At 34.6% G+C, this 22,284-nt stretch overlaps 1 protein-coding gene across 2 annotated transcripts in view; it reads left to right on the top strand.

The window, feature by feature from the left end:
- CADM2 (cell adhesion molecule 2) overlaps positions 1-22,284 on the top strand; it is a 626,180-nt gene that overhangs the window by 558,140 nt on the left and 45,756 nt on the right. Inside the window, exon 8 of one of the 2 annotated variants that reach the window (XM_085240864.1) lies at positions 17,329-17,448. The exons of the other annotated variant lie outside the window; for it this stretch is intronic. Within the exon in view, the coding sequence (XP_085096990.1) occupies positions 17,329-17,448 (120 nt within the window). The remainder of the gene's footprint in view (positions 1-17,328; positions 17,449-22,284) is intronic. 2 annotated transcript variants of the gene reach the window in all.

Genomic DNA, 22,284 nt, shown 5'->3' with positions numbered 1-22,284 from the left:
TGAGTATTTCTCTATTAAATAGAGAAACAGAAAAACTAAACCCCCTAACCTCTACTTTCATTGAGTACTGAAATAAATAGATAGATAGATAGACAGACAGACAGACAGATAGATAAATTGTTTTGCATCCCAGACGTGGTGATGTATTGGTTTTTGGCTGCATTCACAAAGTGCATTGCCTTGGATAAAGTAATGTCTTCCTTGCTTACCAAATAACAGAAATTTCTATCATTTGTGTTTTGTATTCAATTTATTTATATGATAATTTTTGAAAACATAGTGTATGGCAACATAGTAGATTTTCCATCAGTGCTGACTTTGCAATATACACTCATCAAAGACTATTTCGCAATCTCCTATGTTTCTTTCATGTAGTGGTATGTCCCCTGTTGATCTGATTATCTTGCAACAATTTCATGGCAATCTGTAAAGTTATTCATTATGAGGAAGGCATTCTGTTGTGTGGCAACACATTAGGCATGTTATCAGGTTTAGCTTGAACACTGCTGACCTTTTCTGTTATGAGTACTGTTGTTTTCTTAATTGCATTTCTTCAATTCTGGTGTTAAAACTGCAGAAGATAAATGTCAGGAGCTTCCTAGATTACTGTAAAATGAAAGTAGTGTGACAGACTACATGTTGGCGTTTAGTTCTTAACAACTTACTGCATTTCTGAGTTTTTATGTTCGTTTTAAACACAGAAGAGACTGACATAATTATTTTATGAATTGTACCACAATTGGTTGTATAGATCAATTTAGACAGTGTCTTATCCTTTCTTTAGTTCATTGGATTTCTGAATGTCCCTAGTGGAACCTAATCCTCTCAAAGCAATTCATTATTATCATTCTTGCTCTCTCTCCTTCTGTCTCTTTTTTCTGCTAGCAAAACTACTTTTTAGCATTCTGAGATGCATTCTTCTTTTTTAATAGAGGATGTATTTTTCTCTGTATCTTCCAAAATATATCTTGGAGCATCCTTTGATTTGCCACCACTTCCCCTATGCCTGACTTGTAACTTTTTGGATCTGCTCCTTCTGATACAGCTGATGTATTATATGAACATGCCTTCCTACCTCAAGTCTTTGGTATCTAATACAGGTACATGCCAGACATAAGGAGAGGTATATTTATAAAGATGTGGGAAAGGAGGGGGAAGAAATCCGTATGTAGAAAAAATCTCTCTTCTTTGATGTTGCAAGTCAAGGAAGTAAGGTCTAGGAAAAGGAGACCTAGCCCACTTTATGAAACCTCTGGAAGTCCAATGCCACAGTGTTAAAAAGCTAATTTTCTAGTATAATCTTCAGCCTAGAGGAGGTACAGTGATGGAGATAAAGAATGATAATCACTTCCCCAAGTTTAGGGCGATACTGTAGCTGATTCACTTTTGCCAGGCAAACTGGTGTGAGAAGGCAAGGGACATCAATGACTATACAGGGTCAGAGAAGTGTAATCTCACTCATAACTTTTTTTTTTTTTTTTCCCATCCAAATTGTGATTCCATCTACATTTTTTCCATTTCTACCACTTTTCTTTCTTCTGTTCATTAAGGGTTCAAAAGTTTCATATGGCTTCTATTTCTTTTTTCCCCTATTTAATTCCTCTCAGTGAGACTCTGTGTACTAATTCCCTCAATTCCTGAAGTTGTCTTCCTAACTCAGAACAGATTTAGTGTGGATAGAAGCTTACCTAAAAATGAAAGATGTTATTTATTATAATTAGAGATAAAGAGTAAGGAAAGCTTATATATATATTAAGAAAAGAGTGTCTCATGCCTTTGCCAACATAGTCAAAATATTATAGAGAAAAGTAATATTATTTCCACCGTAAATGACAACGATGTAATAGTATTTTGATGTTAAATGATGGCAGTGGAAATACATATTCCTATAAGCAGATAAATGGCAATGTATAATATAAATATCATCTGATAACATAAGCAAATCTTTTTTTAGATTTGTATTGTAATTAAAAAAATCAAAGAAAATGAATGCATTTAAATAATGTAAAAGGCATTGACTATTAAGCATACTCATGCTGCTTTGCTGAATCAACACAGCTGCTACTTTTATTTTTCTTAACTTCAGTTATTAATAATAAATGTCAAGAAAACATTTCAAAAAGAGGGAAGGTGGACACATTCAGAGTTTACAGGCAGCGGTGCAAAGGCAAGATATAGTATGTTAAAAGATTTATCTCTTGCAGTAACAAAGGCACATGCTTTAATGCCTGTTGCTGTTGACATTTTTGTATTCTAATTGGTAAGCTTAGTGCTTTAGAAGTGTGCATTCTGGTTAGCTATATTACATCTTTCCTTTGGTAATAGGCTGCTGGCAATTTTCATTCTTTTTTAATTTATTAATAATTTTTGTTTACCTTTGTCCAAATACTAGTCATTAATCATCAGTAAACAGAGCTAGCTCTGAAATTCATGGTGCTCAGCTCAAAAACATAGATTCTGCTGGCAAAGCTTAGGTAATATGTGCAATGATATAGATAGAGTTGAGAGAGGATGTGGTCCATCATGATCAAACTGAAGAAACAGCTGCTGTGTATGTAACTCGTGACCTCTGGACGTCACTATTGAAAGCCTAGTTCAGCACTGTAGTGAGTAGGTGACAGAAGTCCACATCACTGAGAGATATTCTTAATGGGAGGGGCAGCATCTGATAACTGAGACCTGTTTGAAATAAGCTACCTGGGTGAAATGTCCTGATTTACTAATTTAAAGCTATGTATTCCATTAAGAGAAATACTAAGAGCAATAATGTGGCATACATCAATGGTCTACCAAAGAAATATAGTAACTGACATGAATAAGCTGCTGTGGGTGGTCAGTTATACAGTAGAAAAAGATTGAGCCAGGAACTCAATATTTCTGCAGAATAAGAAATGGCTTAGTATATTCCCTTGACTTCAGACTCTAAATTTTATTTATTTTTCTGTGGACAAAATGTTTTTCTGCAAATGAAGGCAACTGACTGACTGGGTTATATCCTTGTTAATATTTCAAAACATAATTTCAAACATAAAATCTCCTACAATATGCTGAACCAAAGGTTCCCCTCCACCTCTCCTCTGGACTGTGAGTATTTATCTTCCATGTGCGTGTCCAGTCCCATTTCAAAGCATCTATCATCTTGGCTTTTTACAGTAACCTGTGGCAACAATTTTCTGAATATGAATTATGGAGGGAAGTGCTCTCTTTTGTTTGTTTAAACCTGTTGGCGGAGCTCATAATTTCTTAACTTTCCAATCAACTTGGCATCTTTTGCTGTTTGTGCTGTCAGTATTGGAAATGTCACTGTGATGGCTGATCATGTTTCATTCTGATGGTGTTTTCTCATCTCTTTTACCATCACCTCCATTCCTTCCTTCAAATCCAGTACACTTCCTGTTATAAAGTATGAGGCCACCAATAATTACAGCACTTTGAACTTCTTTTCCTATGCAAGTTTCTTTTCAGATTAGTAAAAACTGTAGAATCCAAAACACAGCTGAAATCAAACTCCAATACATCTATGAGCTCTAAACTCCTTTATATTTTGCCCACTATCATATTTATTATATTTTATTTCTGTTTTGAAGTTCTCATGCCCCTCCCTTTATTTACGTAAGTCAATTGTGCACATCTCTCACTCTGGAAGTAAACACTGAGTCTGAAGTAATTTGGAGTATGTCTGAGAAGGTATGGCTTTATTTCTTTTTCTTTGAAAACTGAAAATGTCAGATAGGCAATAGATCTCCTGGTTTGCGAATATTTTCACTACAAGCCTATAATAAATCTTGTAGACTGTTTTTGGACACCTTTTTCTCATAAACATGTTTCAAAAAAAAAAAATTAAAAAATTAAAAAATTCAGTGCATAGTAGAGAGAGGTGGGAAGGACAGAAATAAATGGGAGACATCCATATGGAGCAGCAGGCTTAAAATTAAACTAGTTGTTCTCCATTTTGGTGTCAAGATTCTAGATACTGAGGTGGCTGGACATTTTCTGAAGTTGCTTTCTTTATGGTTCCTGAGATGAAACATCTCGCTTACAGAAACATTTCAGTGAAGAGACTTTCCTTGCCTGTGGGAAAATCCTACCCTTTGACTGAACAAAGCTTGTGTTTCTGAAAAGAGAATTGAGCAGACTTGTGATGTAATGGAGCAATAATAGCCTGTAAAGCTACAATAGAGAGTGTTTTTACTAAAAACTAACTTTACTCCCACAGCAATCAAGGCATATCAAGAAAATGGGTCTCAAAAGACCACTTAAGACTTCATTTGAAATTCTGTGCATGCGAATATCTATACTTTTTAGTTTTGAGATTTTTTTATCTGTGTTTGAATGAAAAGAAAGTGGGTGTCTCAGTTCTGAGTCCTTAAAACAGAGGTGAAAAGAACAGTCTTTCCTATTTCCATCTTTTAAAAAGTAAAAATAAAATAAAGACAACTCACTGGCAGAGGAATTTGAGCTTTCATAGGAAAAATAAACAAAGGGATGCTCTTGAAGACTTCTTCCATCTCAAAAATGTAAATAAGAGTTGATAGTCCCACATTAGCCTTCCTTTCCTCCAAACTGTCTTTAGTTTTTCTCAGTTTCTGTGAAAAAGATGAAGCTAGCGGAATTAGACTGCATTGTGGCCATTCTGAGAAACTAACTTGATAAGAATTCTCTGCTAAAGGTAGCAGCACTGAGGTAATTTTATTCATGTGATATTCTGGAAAGTGTAGCCCTTCAAATTATGTTGAACTATTTTGATTTTTTGCATGTACATCAACATTCTAAAGTGACAGGATCATATTGAGTCAGCATTGCAATGTTAAAATTAATTTCTCCAAACTTCTTTCAGTACTTAGCAGAGCTGTAACAGGTGGCTTGGACCTATAAGAATGGTTTGTTTGAATGCTGCACAATCAGATGAATTAAGAAATCTTTGTGTAATATAGGTTTCATTATTGGACTTAAGAAGTATAATGTTTATTTGATGTTTTTAGGTATGAAAAGTCTGTCAAGAAACTCATGGTGGAAATGTTGGCTTAATTTTATGGATGAATTGGCCAGCTATTATCCCTGAACACTCACAAGGCAGCTACTTTGAAATTGCTTTTTGTTGATAAATACTTGCACAGTAGGGTCTATAGTTGAGCTGTGTGAACTGATATTTCTTCATTTATAGTGACTTTAGAAAAATAAGATACAATTTTTCTTTTCTTTCAGATAAGCTCAAAATTATTTTGTAAAGGTAAATAAAATAACATTCCAAACCACAGTAATGCTTTTGGAGAACGTGTTTAACACTTCTATGGTTTTACAATAAAATACTGGTTTTGATTAAAGAAAAGTTTTAAAATAGTAATTTTTTGTTAGATAACTTGATTTCTTTTTAAAATGGAGTACTTACGGAAATTGCTGAATCCAAAGTATTTCACTTTATATAAAGCGAATTTGTCCTGCTTTTTTTTTTTTTTTTTTTTTTCCTTATGGAGGTAGTTCTCTTCAGCACTGGCTACCTATTAAAACGCATATAGCTAATTCCTATTTGAATAGAAGTTATCAATGTGCTTATTTAATAAACTGTAGGTTTGGGTCATGTCTTTAATAATACACAATACCTGAAGAAATTTAATTTTCTATGTACATGTATAATTGGCTAATGTGATAGTTCTTGATTTGGACTCCCTCTGTGGTTTCTGAAAAGGAAAATATTGCATACAAGTTTTGAATGGTAATGAAGATTCCTTTCCACACACGATATGCACAGAATTAATTATTTGGTTGCTTATATATGGGTAGAACATCTACACTGAAGTACTTGTTTAACTACATATGCTAGATCTAGTACTGTTGCTCTTTCAAACAGAACTCTTAAATAATCTTTATTGGAGTGTACTTCTCAAATTCTATTGTCAATTTTGTTATCACTCTGATTTGCTTTTATCACGGATTGCTCTCAAATTTTTCTGGATTTCAAGCTTTGCTATTGCCTGTCTCTAACGTTCTTGAACTTCGCTTCAGTCAAGCTTTTTTGGGTGAGAGGTTAGACTGCAAAATTACCATATCTATGAATGTCGTATGCTGGCTTCATGAAGAATGTAAAACTATTAAGAGAATAATTTCATTTGAGTCTGATGACGAATTTGAAGTCAAACACTTGTTAATGATTTTCTGTTTCCAGCAAGATCATTTATTATACACAGAAAAAACAAATCACCTATGATAACAACAAAAAAAAAAAAACAAAAAACAAAAAAAACAAACTCACATAATGAAATTATTGAAGTAACTTTGCAATTTTCAAATGATAATCCTTCTTGTATCACTGTGTGCTATGTGGAATGCAGATAATGGTCTTTTGTCTCTCATTCTGATATGGTGCTTCTATAATTTACCTTTATTTTGAGAATAGGTTGCTCATCATTTTGCTTAATTCGAGAAATGAAATGGTACATAGTGATAATAGTTTAATATCAATTGATGATGGTAGCCTGGTGATACATCAGTACGTTGTGTTCTGAGATTACAAAGTTTGGGAAAGTAGCACAAATCATTGGCTCTGAGCAAAAGACAGATATAATTGCTTCAGGGAAATTGCTTATAGCACCCTCTGTCTGAACCTTACCGCTGAAGGGAGTTCAGAAAAATTTTTGTTAAAATGTTGCATTTTTGCTAGAGAGCTATGAGAATTTCAGTATCTCAGGTCTTTGGTCAAATATGAAGGACAGAAGCTCAGAGAGACGTAAACAGTCTTGAACTTGCTTATCTCAAAAAAATATTTCTAACCTCTTTAGTTTTCTATTATTAATCATTTGTTCTGATTATTATATTTTTGCTATTCATAATTTTAATAATTATTTTTTTCTGTAGTTTAGCTCACATTCTTATATAAATAAATAAAAATTGTTAAAAAAATCTTTATGAAGAAAAAAATATTCAATTCATATTTCTTTCAGTATTCTATTACTATTTTTCTCTGAATAAATAAGTGCTTATTTTTCCCTTTGTTTTCAGTATTCTTCCAGCTAAAAGACTGATCAAACTGACAAGGAAGTGAAATTTTCCTGGATAAAATTTCAGACTCCCTATAACATCTTTCTTCACAGCTTAACTTCAGTTTTAATTTGTGGTGGGAGAGAAATAGCTTTACTCCATCCCTTAAAAAGGAAACTTCTAACCTGAAATCATGAACTATTTTTTCTAGCTCTTCGTTCTTCAATTCTTGACCTAACACAGAATTTTTTTTTCTTTCATTTGTAATTAAATTCATACTAATTTATTGGTAAATCATGACATAGACTTTCTGCATTGAATCTTCATCTTCCTTGTTACGGGTTACTATGAATTGCTTTGACCTTTTTCCTAAGGATTCACCACATTTTTCACGGCTTTCAAGAAAGTACGTTGCATTTATCTTTCATATATATGACTCTCACAGAAAGTGGAAGAGACACAAGCAGTAGACAGAAAAGCAGTAAGGGTATATCTCAAAACCATTCTCAGGCAATAGAAAAATGAATATTGCTTGCAAGTGTGAATGCGTATCTACTAAAGCTGACAATGTTGGTTGGAACATCCAATGCTGTCTGAGGATATCTCACAATAGCGTGACTTCTTGTAAGAGCTCTGTTGTTACCTTACAAGAATAAAGAAAGTTTTAAACACCTTTTGGTGAAACGTACAGGCAAGTATCTGTGAATAGATCTCTAAATATCTGCTACTTCTGATGGAATTCATGCTGTGATGTTAGATAATCTGTCATTTGTAGAAAGAATTGGTCCAAAAATTTTCAGTCTAGGTCATTTTTCTTTTATTAGAAGGCTTGGAGGTAGAAGAATTAACAATTTCATTTCTTTTTTCTTTATCTACTTTATATTCTAGCCTGCATTTCCTTTACCTTTCCTTCACCTGTATCCACAAACCTTAATTAGTCCCCAAATACACCCTTGAAGAAAAACCTTACTTTTGCTTGGTAACTTCATGCCTGAAGAGGGTGTGTCTTTCAGTTGAAACTACCCACATTCTCTCAGCAAGTGAAGAGGAAACCAAACCAAAGGAGAGGAGGAAGGACAGGAAAAGAACTTGGCAGGGTAAACTCTTTCTTTTCTTTAGATATTTCTATGGGTCATAGCAGTAGTGGATTGGTTTTCTCCCTCCATGGTTTCTGTTGTGATTGTTTTTTATTTTTTATTTTTATTTTTCGTTTTCTCCACATATCTTAGTCCTCAATGGGTAGGAAGCAAGGAGAAACGAGGCTAACACATTGCAGTGTTCATTTACTGCTTGAATGAGGAGAGCTCTGGATGGTTTTCATCATTCACAAGCAGGAACAGAAATCTCTTTACATTGATTTGTAAGGTTTTTTTTGTTGTTGTTGCTGTTTTTTTTTTTTTGTTGTTTGTTTGTTTGTTTGTTTTTAAATAAATAAGGGAATACGACCAGTTTTTCTTTATAACAAATACTGCAGCATTCCACTGGAATGGAACTATGGAACTGTCTTATTTGATGGCTTGTTAGTAAAGGTACCAAATAACCTGCCTACATCAATGAAAGCTATAAAATTACAATAAGAACAAGCCTTGATTGTATTGCATGTGTCCCAGCTTTCATTGTAGTGAAGCTAGCATCATGGGAGAATTCAACTAAATGAGCAGTACTCTTTCAGAAAAGGGAAAAAAAAAAAAAAAAAGGTAATAAGAATATGAGAAATAAGTTTGTTAATCAAAAAGAGTGCAAAGAAGTGCAGTAAACTATATTTTTTGTTCCAAAGATGCCATTAATTTCCCCAAGCTGATTTTCAATGGGATATAGCTATCATACTGTGACAAAGTATTTCAGATTAATGTTGGACCCCTCTGATTTTTGAAATAATGTAATTTAAAATAAATAGCATTCTATCTGATGCCTTTTTACTAACCTTAAAATTATTGCAGTGAGTTTTGTGGTGTTTAAGCAATTTCAGTGATTTGTCTGGAATTTCCCTGAGAAGAGAAAGCAGCAGCAACCATAATAAAACAGAGATCAGCAATCTATTTACCTCCATTTAGTCTCAACACTTGACTCCCTATGAGGGAAATTTTAGAGAATTCTCCTTGACCTCTTTTTTTTTTTTTCCTAGTGCCATTCTGCCTGAGTTTTTTTATTATTTATTTATTTATTTTTGTACAGAAAGAGTCAGGTTTCATTCTGAGAAAACTGTCATCTTTGTTCAAGGCTGCTGGTGTCCGAATTTGTGTTGTATATTAGCTTTTCTTTATAGATTTTCAAGGGCCAGATGCTGGTACTTTATTTCATTTAATTTTGAATACTTCTATTTCGCAGCTTGGGGAAACAAGGAAATATGGTTTTCTATTTACCTTAAAAGAATAAAAATGTATTTTTACATTTTAACATTGCAGTGGCAATGGGCCTAGAATATCATACCAATAATGATAGAATGCTGTGCTACTGGTGCTTGGTAACTTTTGTGTTAACATTTCATCTTGAATGCAGTGAAATTGGTGCTTCAGGTGTAAGCACAGTTGCAATTTTAAGAGGTTTTATTTTCTTTTCTCCTTTAGAATGAGTTTGTTTCAGTAGCAAATTGCAGTGGGACTGAGGAGATCCATTCTGAACTCCCTAATCATGACCAGAGAACTGTGAGAGATAAGATATTCTATTTAATAATTCTGTGTTCATTTCCCTAGCTGTGGAATGAGAATGATGCTACCTCCTTTTCCCTAACTTTTTTTCTGTTACATCTAGTAAGTAAGTAAGGATCTTACAGAAACTCAAGGCAGAGTTCCGTTCTTTAATGTATATATATTTGTTTATGAAGAATTATGAACAAAATCAGGATGCATCTATATGCACTTTTATAAGTACAGCTACTTTTTTGAGTCTGCAGACTTGAACAGTTCTTTAAAACTGTTCTTTTTGTTTAGACTATCGAATTACAAAACTCTTTTCCTTGGCCTACTCCTCGTTCTGCTGATTTTACTTAAGTTCTTTCAGGTAAACTGCACAAGCTTCACTAGAGTGCTCAGTGCATTATTTGTAACTATTTCAGTTAGAAAGATGAGATTTTATTCAAGATAGAATCGCTCCTTTAAATAAAATAATATGCTTATATTAATATTACCACTATAAAATGTGAAAGGATTTTTTTTCACAACTGGCAAAATGTAATTTGGGAAAGAGTAGTTCTTTCAGAGTGTACATTTGGAGTAGTCTAAAATACTGTATTTGTGTGACTCCAGAACATGGGAGATTAATTTTTCTGTGGAATACTTTTCTTGATATGTCCTCAGAGGTACATTTTATGCTAATAACCATTAATAAAGTAAAACTAGTAAAGTAGAGCACTTGAAAACAAATTCTTCAGTATTGAAGAGTTCACCCACTTGAGAGTTTAGATTTTCCTTGTGTTAAGGTAATTTTCAATATCTACTCATCAGAACAAGCAGTTATCTTGTCAAATGTATCCTTTTCTGTTCTCTGTATATCAGCTGGATTTAGCACAAGTAGGAATTAAGAAGTACCGCATTACAACCTATTTGCTTTCTCCGGTACAAAATATATAATTCATATAAGCTGCCCCACCAAAAGTGAACAGCAATAGCTAGATATATTGTGAGATATTACATTGTGTCACTTTTCATTCTTCTATGTCAGAAAGAGCAAGAACAATGAGCTCTTCAGATGACTAGAATGGTGGCAAACAATGACAGTGATGGACAATTAATTAAGAGTCCAGCACTGCAGACCTTCCATTGCAAACTTCTTATAAGGGAGCTGCAGCTAGAGAGTTTCTGCTGATAGCAAATTCATCAGAGTGATATGGGAAGCAAAATGATCTCTACAGTAAGAACTAAGGACTTCAAAAGGGCTTCATTTTATAAATTATCAGTCACTAGCAAAACACTTAAATATTCATGCTAGATGCTTTCCTGTGGTTCATTATTCCTGTGAACTATGTGCAACTGTGAGTGTAACATACTATACTTTGCTTTCCAGGTGACAAAGCCATGTTTGTAGCAACATCTGTGCTGTGCAGAAGTGTCGTGTTTTGCTAGCCAGATAAAACTTCTTTCTTTTTTTTAAAAAAATATCAAATGCTACTCAGAGCTGTCCTGTGCCCTTCAGGAGGAGCAGTGGAAGAAAGCTGCTGTCCTGGCCAGGCTCTCCAGGTTGTTACCTGCCAAGGGTGGCACTGGCTGCCTGTGGAGAGTGCCCACAGGCCTATTAGGATTGTCACAGAGACTTAATACTCCATAGCACTGCATGTCTGTGAAGCAATGGCTTTTGTTTACAGTTTAGGATGTTGGTAGAACTCTGGAATATGCCCCTCGAGCTTCAATTCAGGGGCAGCGTGGGCAGCTTGTGAGGACACTGCATGTGGTGAGAGCAGACCTGAGCTGGATATCTGTACCTGGGGGCAGAGGGAAGTCATAGAGCTGACCACTACCTTCAGGCACAATAACTTCTTGTTCCATCCTATGTCCTTCCTACTGTATTAAGGCACTTTCTTCCCATTGCTTCTTTCTTGTCACCTGGTTGAGAGTCCTGACCCCTTGTTTTCTGACAGTTATGACAAATAAAGACAGTTAACTTTCACTTTGTAGTTCAATGTCAGCTTCCTACTAATCCTCATTTTCTCATATTTATAATGCTTTTAGTTTTGTCCTAAGCTCTTCTGGTCTGTACATATGTCATAAAACATGCCATTGTGTAATATAAGGTCATCACATTAAAGGACAAACTTTTAAGCAATTTTGGGTGATACCATGCTGCCATTACTGAGTATTAACATTGAAGTGGATTTGGTTCTTTGTCTTCTATTCTTCTATTCCTGATTTCCTAAGGATAAAATTTAGGCAAATAGCATTTACTTACTTGACTCTTGAAAAGGAAGAAGTCATTGTCTTCTTTTAAATACATTGGTGTCCCTCATTTGCTACTGAAATCTGTTGCTTTCAAAATTGGAAAAAAAAAAACTGTTACAGTTTCTATAAGAAGGCAGAGAACTCTCAATGAAACTCTGGTATCTTTTAACACTTGATTTTCTTCCTCTGTCTTACTAGGTGACAAAACTATGTTAAATCAAACCTTAATGAGCTCCCACATTTTCCAACATTTAATACAACCTACCAGCTAATTAAACACCTCAGAATAATGGTGCTATGTGAATTTACTTTCTATCCTCCCAAAGCTGCTTGGCCATTTTAGCCCAGCTGTGTATCTTGCATTATGAACTCATCCACCACTAGTCTCTAATTGTTTTAGCTACGGATCTAGATCTACATGAGGCTTTTATTAAAAGGTTTTGGATATTTTTTAATGACATCTGATTTGCTAGCAAAAATGTCAAGCACATAATTGCCATTTCAGAGATTCATAAATCTGAATCAATTAGTAAAGAGAACCCCTTGACCTCATGTCTGCAAGGCTTCATGATCATTTAGTCTAAAGTGCTAAGGAGATATTGGCACATGATATTCAAGCTGAATTATCCCTTTGTTCAATCCCATTTTCTGGGAGCAACTCTAAATGCAGCTCCCTTTGAATTTAAAACCTTGCTAAATTATTTAGTACTACATACCACAGACTGATTAAATTTTGTGCAGAGTAGTGAGGTTGTTTCCCAGGTAGGTCATCACTCAGTTCAGTTTAGCACTTAAAATTTCTTTCGCTCTTAGTAAAAATACGGCACAGGTCATCCATCATTATCAGTCTGGCCTTTAATTTTTATGTCAGACTTTGTCAAGCTTGAAACAAAAACCTTTACATTTTTATCAACTGCAGCCATTGTTGTCTGAATTGTGCTCAGTCGTTTCAGCTTATCAGTTTGTTGTTTTTTTTTTTTTTTCTTTCCCAAACCAGTCAAATATTCTCAATAGGTCAGATCTGTGTTTCATCTACGCCTACTGAACCAAACAGAACCATTTCTCTTTTATTTGGAAATAGAGAGTAAAAGTGCTTAGAGCTGAATCTGCAGTGAGAGTAAAGCGTCCAGGCTCCTTGCACTTAAATCGGTGAATGTCTTCTGTTAGATTAACAAGAGTGATCAATTCAAGAGAAAGGGATAGACAAGAACAAAATTATGACTGGGCAGGTCTGGACAGTGTTGTGAACTAGTTTTGTACAGTACTATTCTACCACTCATAAGCAGGTTGGATTTGTGCCTCTCCTTAAGAGCAGCCTCCTGAACAAGCCAAGCAGTACATTCTCCTTCTTTCTTTACTCTCCATTCATAATCAGCTGTCAGATTACCTGCTGTTTGCCTTCACCTTGCCACTCCTAGTGTGGCTTAAAGTCATGCTAACATACTACATTCCATGAAGAGCACACTTAAAACATTCTCCATGCTTCTCTCTGCATCCACTGAACCATCTTTCATTGAAAATCCAGTTGTAGCCTGTGGGAACATTTATAAAAAAGTATTGAATATAGAGTCTCTTATTCTCTCCTGCATGATATCTAATCCTTTTTCTGTTTCCAGAAACTTTTATGGAAACAATTAGTTCTCACTGAATTGTTTGTATTACAGAGATAGCAAGCTGATGAATACCATGTTAGTTACATTACTGAATTTTTGATAGAATATGTTACACTAAACATTCCTTATAGTAGTGAGATTTCTAAACTAACAGTGGCAGTTATTGTTTGATTTATATATCTAACATGGCTTTTCTGTCCTCTTTGGTTCCCCACCTGCAAAATATGGCTATTTTCTGCTTCACAGGAAGATGAGGATTAATACTTAAATATTATGGAAACAGTGATCTGGTGCATTGGTTTGGGTATGACCACCTGAATTAAAAAGTTCCACTCTACGTGGTCCCATGGTCATAGCAATCTTCAGTATTTAGGGGCATGAAAGTCATAAACAAAAATTTGTTTTTGGCTGAACGTTCTGTACAACCAGATTCAGAAACTGCAAGGCCAGAAAATAGAATTAAATATCTCTGCAACACACATTTGCTGGATTGAAGTTTGCAAATTCATGTTATTGGGATACTTCTTGACAGAGAGCTCAAGGAGAGATCAAACCTACGTAGCCCTTGTAATAGTATGTTTCTCAGTAACTGCTAAAAGAGAAAGATGTGGGTAACACAGGGATCTGCTTCACTGGAAGCATGGTAAGTGTGCTCCAAAGTGAAAATACTGCCAAAAAAGGTATAGAACTAGAAATAGTCAAATAGTAATACCTTTTCCTGACATTTATATGGATATTTAAAATACTGACAGAGATTCATATGCCATAAACAGAAGCCTGTGCTCTGTTTGTGTTTTATATATAACTTTTGTTATATGTAACTCTTTTACAGTTTATATTTGCAGTCTGTCTAATTTTTGGAGCTACCAAACTCACTTACTTCCCAGATACTCAGTAAACAAGGAGAAAATGAAGGCTGTTGGGGATTATTATTCTTTCTTTTGAGGCCCATGTTCTGCATTCTCTTATGCAAGAAACAAAAAATAAACAAAGAACAAAAACAAAAAACACATTTTCAAGGCAAAGACATTAAGGCTTTCTCAGGAAGCCATAAATCTTCCTAGAAAAACTGAAAAAGATTCTTTCTGTCACAGAGACAGTAGGACTGGTAGGCTCAAATAAGGATATTACATGAATGTGGTACTCAAGCGCTATTTAGAATGCTAATTTTCATCTAGGTTTAGGCTGCCCAAATAGATTTTAAGGATAGGAAGTGATGCAAGAGTTCCAAAATCTGTCGATGGTAAGGCAGTTAGCTATTTTCTCACTTTACATATACTTTCCCATGACACATTCATCATTAAAGGATAGATATCATTAAACTTAGATTTCTCTGGACTCGCCTGGCTGATTTTGGTTCTTGTCTTGTTCTTTGGTTATTGAGAGCAAGTAGCTGTAATGCTATGAACAAAGTAAATCAGCAGCAGTTATTTGCATAGTGAATTTCTCCTTTCTCTGGTAAGAAAGAAGCAAAGCCAGTCCTATTCGTTGCATTTATGTTTCCTTTGAGGAAATATGTTTTTCTTTGAGGTCTCTGACAAGCTGCCATATTGATGCTTTGCATTAGAGTTAGTGACTTCAATCAATATAAGTTTTTGTTGCTCTTGGTGTGATCAGAAAAGATGAACCTACTATATCTGTATTAAAATACTTGTATCTTCTAGTTCTTGTTAACCAGTCTCGGTTTCCTACATAAGCTTTCTTTTAATATAATAAATCTTGTTGGAAATGTTTCAATTAGAATCGAAACTGGAAAACAGTGAGCTTCTAGGTGTGTGGCAAACTAGGTAGACAGTGTGTTTGTAGAAGAAAAAACTGCCATAAAACCATAATTTGTCAGTTGCAACTGACTTGCCATTGCAAAATATTAAGTAACATATTTAAGAAATATAATTATGGGAAATATGTGACATTAATTAACTTTTATGTACAAGACTGATTTGTAAAGCTTTTCTACTAAACAAGATTTTACTATCCTTATAAAGAAGGCATTTTTGTTGCATTCTGTTTGATTTCATTTTTAACAGATACTTATCTAAGGAGTTTCCCTTTATGAAAAGAAGTTGCATAGATCAGTACATATGACATGTATCTTTTTTAAAATGTTAATTTATTTCTAATGATTGTTCAATTCTATTTTGTTTAATTATCGTGGTACTCACATTCCAGGTAGTGTGGCAGTTCTTCCTGACGATTAATGTGGCTACACTGCCTTTTTTGAAAAACCTGTTTTAATTTTTCTGGTTTCTAATATTTCATAGTGCAAAACAGATGCAAATATCAGTGTACAGCAGACAAAAGACAGATTTCATGCCATTTTCTGAAGGTTTCCAGGAGGGAAATCTCACAGGTATAGGTTCTGGAGAGGATAATGCTGGTGTTCATCCAAACCAGAATAATACAGAGTAATAATACAGGTGACTCATAGATATTAACTGACAAGGAAACTTTTTAAGTAGCAAAGTAATCTGTCATTCATCATGAAAATAAGGCAAACATTATAATTTGAAGTCTTAAGGGAATAATTATGCTGTGCTGAACTCACGAACCCTGTCTCTGAAATGTCTTCTGTTGGGCCCAGTACTGTAAAGGGCTGAGCTGCTTTAGTTTCCATTAATTTTAGTCAGAATTGATGGTACTCAGACACCAATTGCATTTCCTTCCACAGCAAGGGAAGATAGATCGTGGGTCAGGCTTGTTCTCCTTTACTGCATTGTATTGAATAGCACCCTTCAGAAATGGTTGGTTTTTTTTTCCTGAAATCAGTGTGAAATGCCTTATTTACCATCAATTGATGAGAAACTAGTCTTTTCCTTTTAAAGCTGTGGTATAAATAATCTGAAAATTGTCAGATGCTTTTTACTTCCTCACAGAAGTGCTTTTCTGTATTTCTCTTCAGGGCTTTTGTTTGTTCTTTAAAACCTGCAATCACCTTATAAGCAAAGTGATACTGGTCTTGATTGCTTTTGGCAGTGTAATCAAAGTATTTTCTATCTGTACATCTGGTTATGTTCTGCTCTGTACAGGAACATTTTGCAACAGTTTGCTGGTTCCCCTGCAATGAAGTGGCAGCTGCCTGTGCGTGGCATACCTGTGTTTGATCAGAAGCTGAAGGGTTTTGCAGGATGCTGTCATCCAGGCCTTGCATCTTCTCTGACTTGTATACTTACTTTTTAACAGTAATACAATTGGCTTTTCTGATTTTTCAGTTCTAAGCTATATATTAATGATAACATGTATGTATTAAGGATGATTGCAAGATGACTGCCTACTAATCAGGGCAAAGATTTTGAAATATACTCTGCTCTAGATCTTAGCAGACAACTGTGTCTTAAACAAGTGTGTGGGAAGAAGAAAAGCAATCCGGAAAAATCAGCTTTTATAGTTAGTAGCATTTTCTCCCCTTTTTCCGTCCATTGAGTCTGTCTGAAAGTGGGTGTTTTAACATACAGCCATTTCTCGTTAACATGTGTGTGTTTATTTTAGCATGATGATGTTGTTGTTTCATCTCCCACTCTGACACAGCATGTTTCATCTATATATGGTTTCTACTGTATGAGACATTTAAAATGGCTCAGTGAAGAAATGGATTCTTGTCACTTAAACATTCACTCTCCAGATCTATGGAAACTTGGTCATTTTAACAGTATTTTAAATTCTGTTTGCTAGCACACTGACTATAAAAAATTGAGAGTGATATAATGTCAAGAATTTAAAGGTACCACTGTTGTACCTGTAATAATTTGTGTTAATCATGTTTTAATTTAATCATTTTTGACATACTTGTATTTACAAATTAAACCACTATTATGGTTCTCCTTTGTTTGCATGATATGATTTTATTTTATATTTTTTTTTCCACTCACCAGATGTTTTCAACACTTTGCTTCCCACTACTGTCATCCCCTCCCTTACCACTGCAACAGTCACAACCACTGTAGCCTTAACAGCCAGCACAACCACATCGGCAACAGCCATCAGCACCAGAGGTACAGTATGCTTCTTTGTTATGGCCTGAAAAGCACATTATAAATAGGAAATTATAGGTTTGGTTTTTAAAAAGAATAGAAATTGCTAAAGAGAGACTTCAAACATTTTATTTCAAAATAAATTTAATAGAATTATCCATGTGGTGATGGCTCATGGTTAAGGAAAATTACTTGTGACCTTGAGTACTTAATTGCGTTAGCAGTATGTATGTGAACTTTGACAGGATGCTTAAATTATTTGTATACATTTGCATTTAATTTTTTTGAGGTTAGTAAATTAACTTGAATGTAAAATGCAAGCAAGCTATTTTTAAATAAACATGACCTTTTAAGACTGGTTATTTTGGGTGCTAATGTTTAAAACAAGATAAGTGTCTTTGCATTGGAATTACTGTTGATGCAATCCTGCTTGGCAACAAAGAGGCATCATATTTCATAATTTTTGTCACTCTTTTGGAATTAAAGGTGTTCCTAACGTAAGTTGTTGTTCTGTGTGGGTTGTTTTTTTTTTCTTTTTTTTTTTTTTTTTTTTTTTTATGATTCTAGTATTGCTTTGCTTTGTTATGAGTGAAAGCTTAATTTTATGGTTATGATCAGTGTTGAACAGGAACTGTTCACCAGTGAAGATATGTCTGCAAGGTTTCACAGGTTATCATCTTAGGGTTAAAGAATAGTTAATATATCTCTCACAGTATGTGAAATGGCAGACAGTTCCTGTGTGATCTGTAGATGGCTTTCATTGTGCAAGGAGAGAAGAAATCATATTCAATTTTTGCAGTGCCATATTCACATGATGAGTTACAATTATCCCAAGGAAGTTAAGACAGTGTTATGAAATCTTTTCTTTCTGCAAGCATTGTTACGAGGCAGTTGCAGTGACCAACCTAACTTGCAAGAATAAGCTGAGCTAAATAGAAGTCCATTGTACACAGGTTGTGATGGTATCAGATTACCCAGTTCCTACCTCCATAGATTATTTGTATGTTAATATTGTGGCCTTCATGTGATAAACTGATGTCAAGCCTGAAATTACATTTTTAAGCTTTAATATTACTTAGAGTGTGAAAAAATATTGTAGTGAAAAGTAAAAAGGAAAAGAATGATATAATAGTCTTTTCTCTCTGGAAAAATAAAAATAAAAAATGGAGAGACCATGGAAAACAGCCAAGTACTCCAAGGGCTAAGTAATAGTAAGAGGAATGGTTCTGGAGAAGGAACTGAATGACTGAAATGGCTGTATCTTTAAAGAGAGTGTTTTGAGTCATGCAGCAGAAGCCTCCAAGCTTTCTGGGAGCTTGTGTTCTGGAAGGACAAAGTGGTTGGTGTTCCATGTTTGCTGTCCTTGATTGTTTTGTTCTGTGATCATGTCATGTGATCATAACTAACCTATATCTGTGATATGTTTGCACATTTAGTGTACCACCGTGATTCAGGTATTCTGTTCCCTCACCGTTTTCAGTTAGGACCTCATTTTCCACTACTCTGAAGTGTTCATTTTCACCATATGCATGCCTGCAATAAAAAGAATAGCTGGAAGACACTCTTCCAGGCTTCTGCTCTATTACATATTGTAAAGCATGCAATTTAGTGCTACAGTTACAAAGAGATACTATTTAAGAGAAAGTGAAAGAAGGAAATCAGAAGAATGTGATCAACCACTAAAAAATCAGAAATTCTCTTAGAAATGGAATGCAGCAAAGTGACTGAGAAGATGAGATTGTTTCAAACTCAAGGAGCTGATAGATAAGATCTCTTGGTCAGACAATCTGAGGGACAAAAGGTTTTAGGAAAGCTGTTTCTTGAACAGTTTGTATCTGAAAGGAAGTTTGAAAGAGTTTTGAAAGAGTTATTTTCCAGAATCATACAAATGAGTCCTCTGAATTAGTGGCAAAGACATTTAGTGGGGAAACTTTTTAAATGTAGAGGAGACAGTGGCACAGTGTAGATATCTAACTTCTAGATTTACCTTCATCAGACTTGATTTCTTTAAAAGTGCTTTATGCTAATGACAGAGGGAACTGGACAAGATGCTCTCCTTAAGTCTTGTCACCCCCCATTCTTGGACTCATAAATAATGTTCACAGACCTGCAACAAATGATGTGAGGGTCAAGTTTTCAGTTGTATCTTTTTCTGACTGAACAAAAGGTGCCATGTAATCATATTTTCCTGTGATGCTTTGGTTTCATATTCCAGTAAGAATTCTAACTTGAAGGAGTTCATAAAGGCATGAAGTTGGGAAGCTATTAATATACTTTCAACCTACAGAACTTTAATATACATATATATATTATTACTTTGCTTCCAGGTAGGTTAGAAGTAGCATTTCTCTATACCTTAGTTTCTTATTTCTTGATTGATCGTACTTTAAAGAAACAGAAGTTTACTCTACATCATAGGGTTGCAACATACAGATTGATAAAGTCTTTAAAATGGATTTCTAACATCTGAAATATCTTTCAAGTGGACTTCCAATAGCTGATATAATATTCTTGCTGAGTAGATTTCATTACTACGATTCTAAAATTATTGCTATATACTTATGAATCACCTCAGGTAAATTTCACAGGACATTCCTGTGTTCTGCAAGACTTTTACACAGTCCACCTTGAGGAATGTTACATCTAGTCACAGGAAATGCCATTACAGAAATATACTGCAGGATATAAGGATCTCAGCGAGTATTTAAATCTATGGCATTTTACATTATGATGATTGTGCCTTCTCATTATAAAAGCCTGAATTAATGGGAAAAAAATCCAAACTATCATCAGTTATTTCTGGAACTGTGTGACCCATCCCTTTCTTAATTTGCATGGAGTTCAGTAAACAGCGTGAGAAAAAGTTAGTGATCCAGTTAGATAATAATATGATAATTCATAAACATCTTTAGTCAAACTTTTCACTTTCTCAGACAAACGTATACTTGCTTTTATGTTCAGTCCTTCAGGAATTAATTATTCTTTTACCGGTACATTACCTACTAACTCAAAAGTCTAAACACAATTTGATGTCAGAGAAGAGTATTGTCTTTTATATATTTGTCAAGGGTATCTTAAAGCCTAAAAACCATGCTGAGGAATGTACAACAAAATCAGAATAAAATGTATTAGTAGAAACAATTCAGAGGTGTAAAGAAGCATTGTACAGGTAGTCTCCTTTTTATCAGGTTTACGTAACATTAAAGCTCTGTGTGGATCCATATTACTGTTCTGTTTTTATTAATGGGAAGAGGCAAAAAAGATTGAGGTTTTTCACCTAGCTGTGGAAAGAAGGATCCCTCTCCTGTGGAAATTCTTTGTTAATATAAAGTTAATCTAGATGATTCTGAGTCCACCCTTTGAAGTCCTATAGATGAAGAGAGAGTATAGTTAACATTACAGAAGTCATCTCCACTCATAACAACTCTTCATGCTTATGGGTTCACAGAAGATAATGGCAGAAAAGTTTGTGCTCTCTGTCTTTAGACACATGAATGTACACAAAACCCTCTCATAGGCTTAGCATTATGTTAATCATTCCCCTCTTCCCCAAGATTTTTTTTCATTTAAATCTCTCTCCTGGCAAGAAAAAAAAAATGTCAGAGGTTATAAAACTCAATAATTTTGACTTATTTTTGACACTCTCTACTGTCCCCCACTATACACACTAATAGGTGTAAAAGTCACATTGCAAGAGCATTCCAAACTCAAAAGATAGATCCACTCAGTTCTGTTCCATGTATCTGAGTGAGTCAGTCTCAACTGACTCATTTCTGTAATGACCGTGCCAGAATGTTCACAGCTTTATATAGCAGTCTCTAAAAATTTCTCCAAAAACATTGCTCATAACAGAGAGATGAAGTTACTCCCAGACAGCTGCTCTTAAATGTCAAAAAGTCAATAGGCAGGTCACAAAGTCAATTAATATACATATTCATATATAAATTTAAAAATAAATAAATAAATAAATAATCATTGTTAAATCACTGTTTTATTTTAATCTTTGCTTTTACCATTTTGGTAAGAAAGCTTTCTTGAAGGATATATGGAGAACTAAATTTAGAAGAATAGTTAATGGTGGATTAATAAAAGATTTGAGAGTGCGATTATTTTGATATAAAACAATAAATTGAAAATGTGAATGTTTCCATTTAATAGTGTAGATGACAACAATCCTAGCAAGAAAATTACCTTCTTTTTGTCCCATTTCTGTAGTTTTCATGAGAGAAAAGAAGGAAAAAGACCCAATTAGTTGTTTCATTGTAGATGTTAAAATGCATGAATTACTTGAACAGTATTTATATTCTTCAGTTCTTTTCATATCAAAAGAATTTTAAGCATTGCCAGGTTTTGGTTTTTTTTTTTTGTGACAATTTTTCTTTCACATAATCTGATTAAGATATGTAGGTCACTCTGAAAGTAGTGACCTGTGACCTCTGTATATTTCCATGGAAACAGAAGCATTACTAAGAGCACAATAACACTATTGGATTGGAGTGAATTTTCAGCTACAGAACACTATTTCTCAACACAGTCACCACCATTAGCAGACTTGTGAAGATGAGCTGACTGAGATGCTCTTCATTTCATGATGTGATAGCTGTGCACGGCCTTCTGAAAAATGGATTATATTTCACATCACTGTTGCCACTGCTGAAATGCACCACCCACCCTGCATTGTGCTCACTCCTCATTGGTCTCCATAAACATTCAGCAAATGTCACTGAATGTCAGTGGATGCCATTCTTTCCATATGGAGGAATTCAGTGAAACACCTTTGCTTCATGCGCACTTCCACATTGGAAGCCCCTTTGTCAGAGTGCTCCTCTGGTGCCATCTATTGCACAGCAACAAAAT

The sequence above is a fragment of the Meleagris gallopavo genome, chromosome 1, assembly GCF_905368555.1.
Source record: "Meleagris gallopavo chromosome 1, MGAL_WU_HG_1.1, whole genome shotgun sequence".
Lineage (NCBI taxonomy): Eukaryota > Metazoa > Chordata > Aves > Galliformes > Phasianidae > Meleagris > Meleagris gallopavo.
Note: the sequence above shows the minus strand (reverse complement) of the source record. Positions and strands in the feature narration are given on the sequence as shown.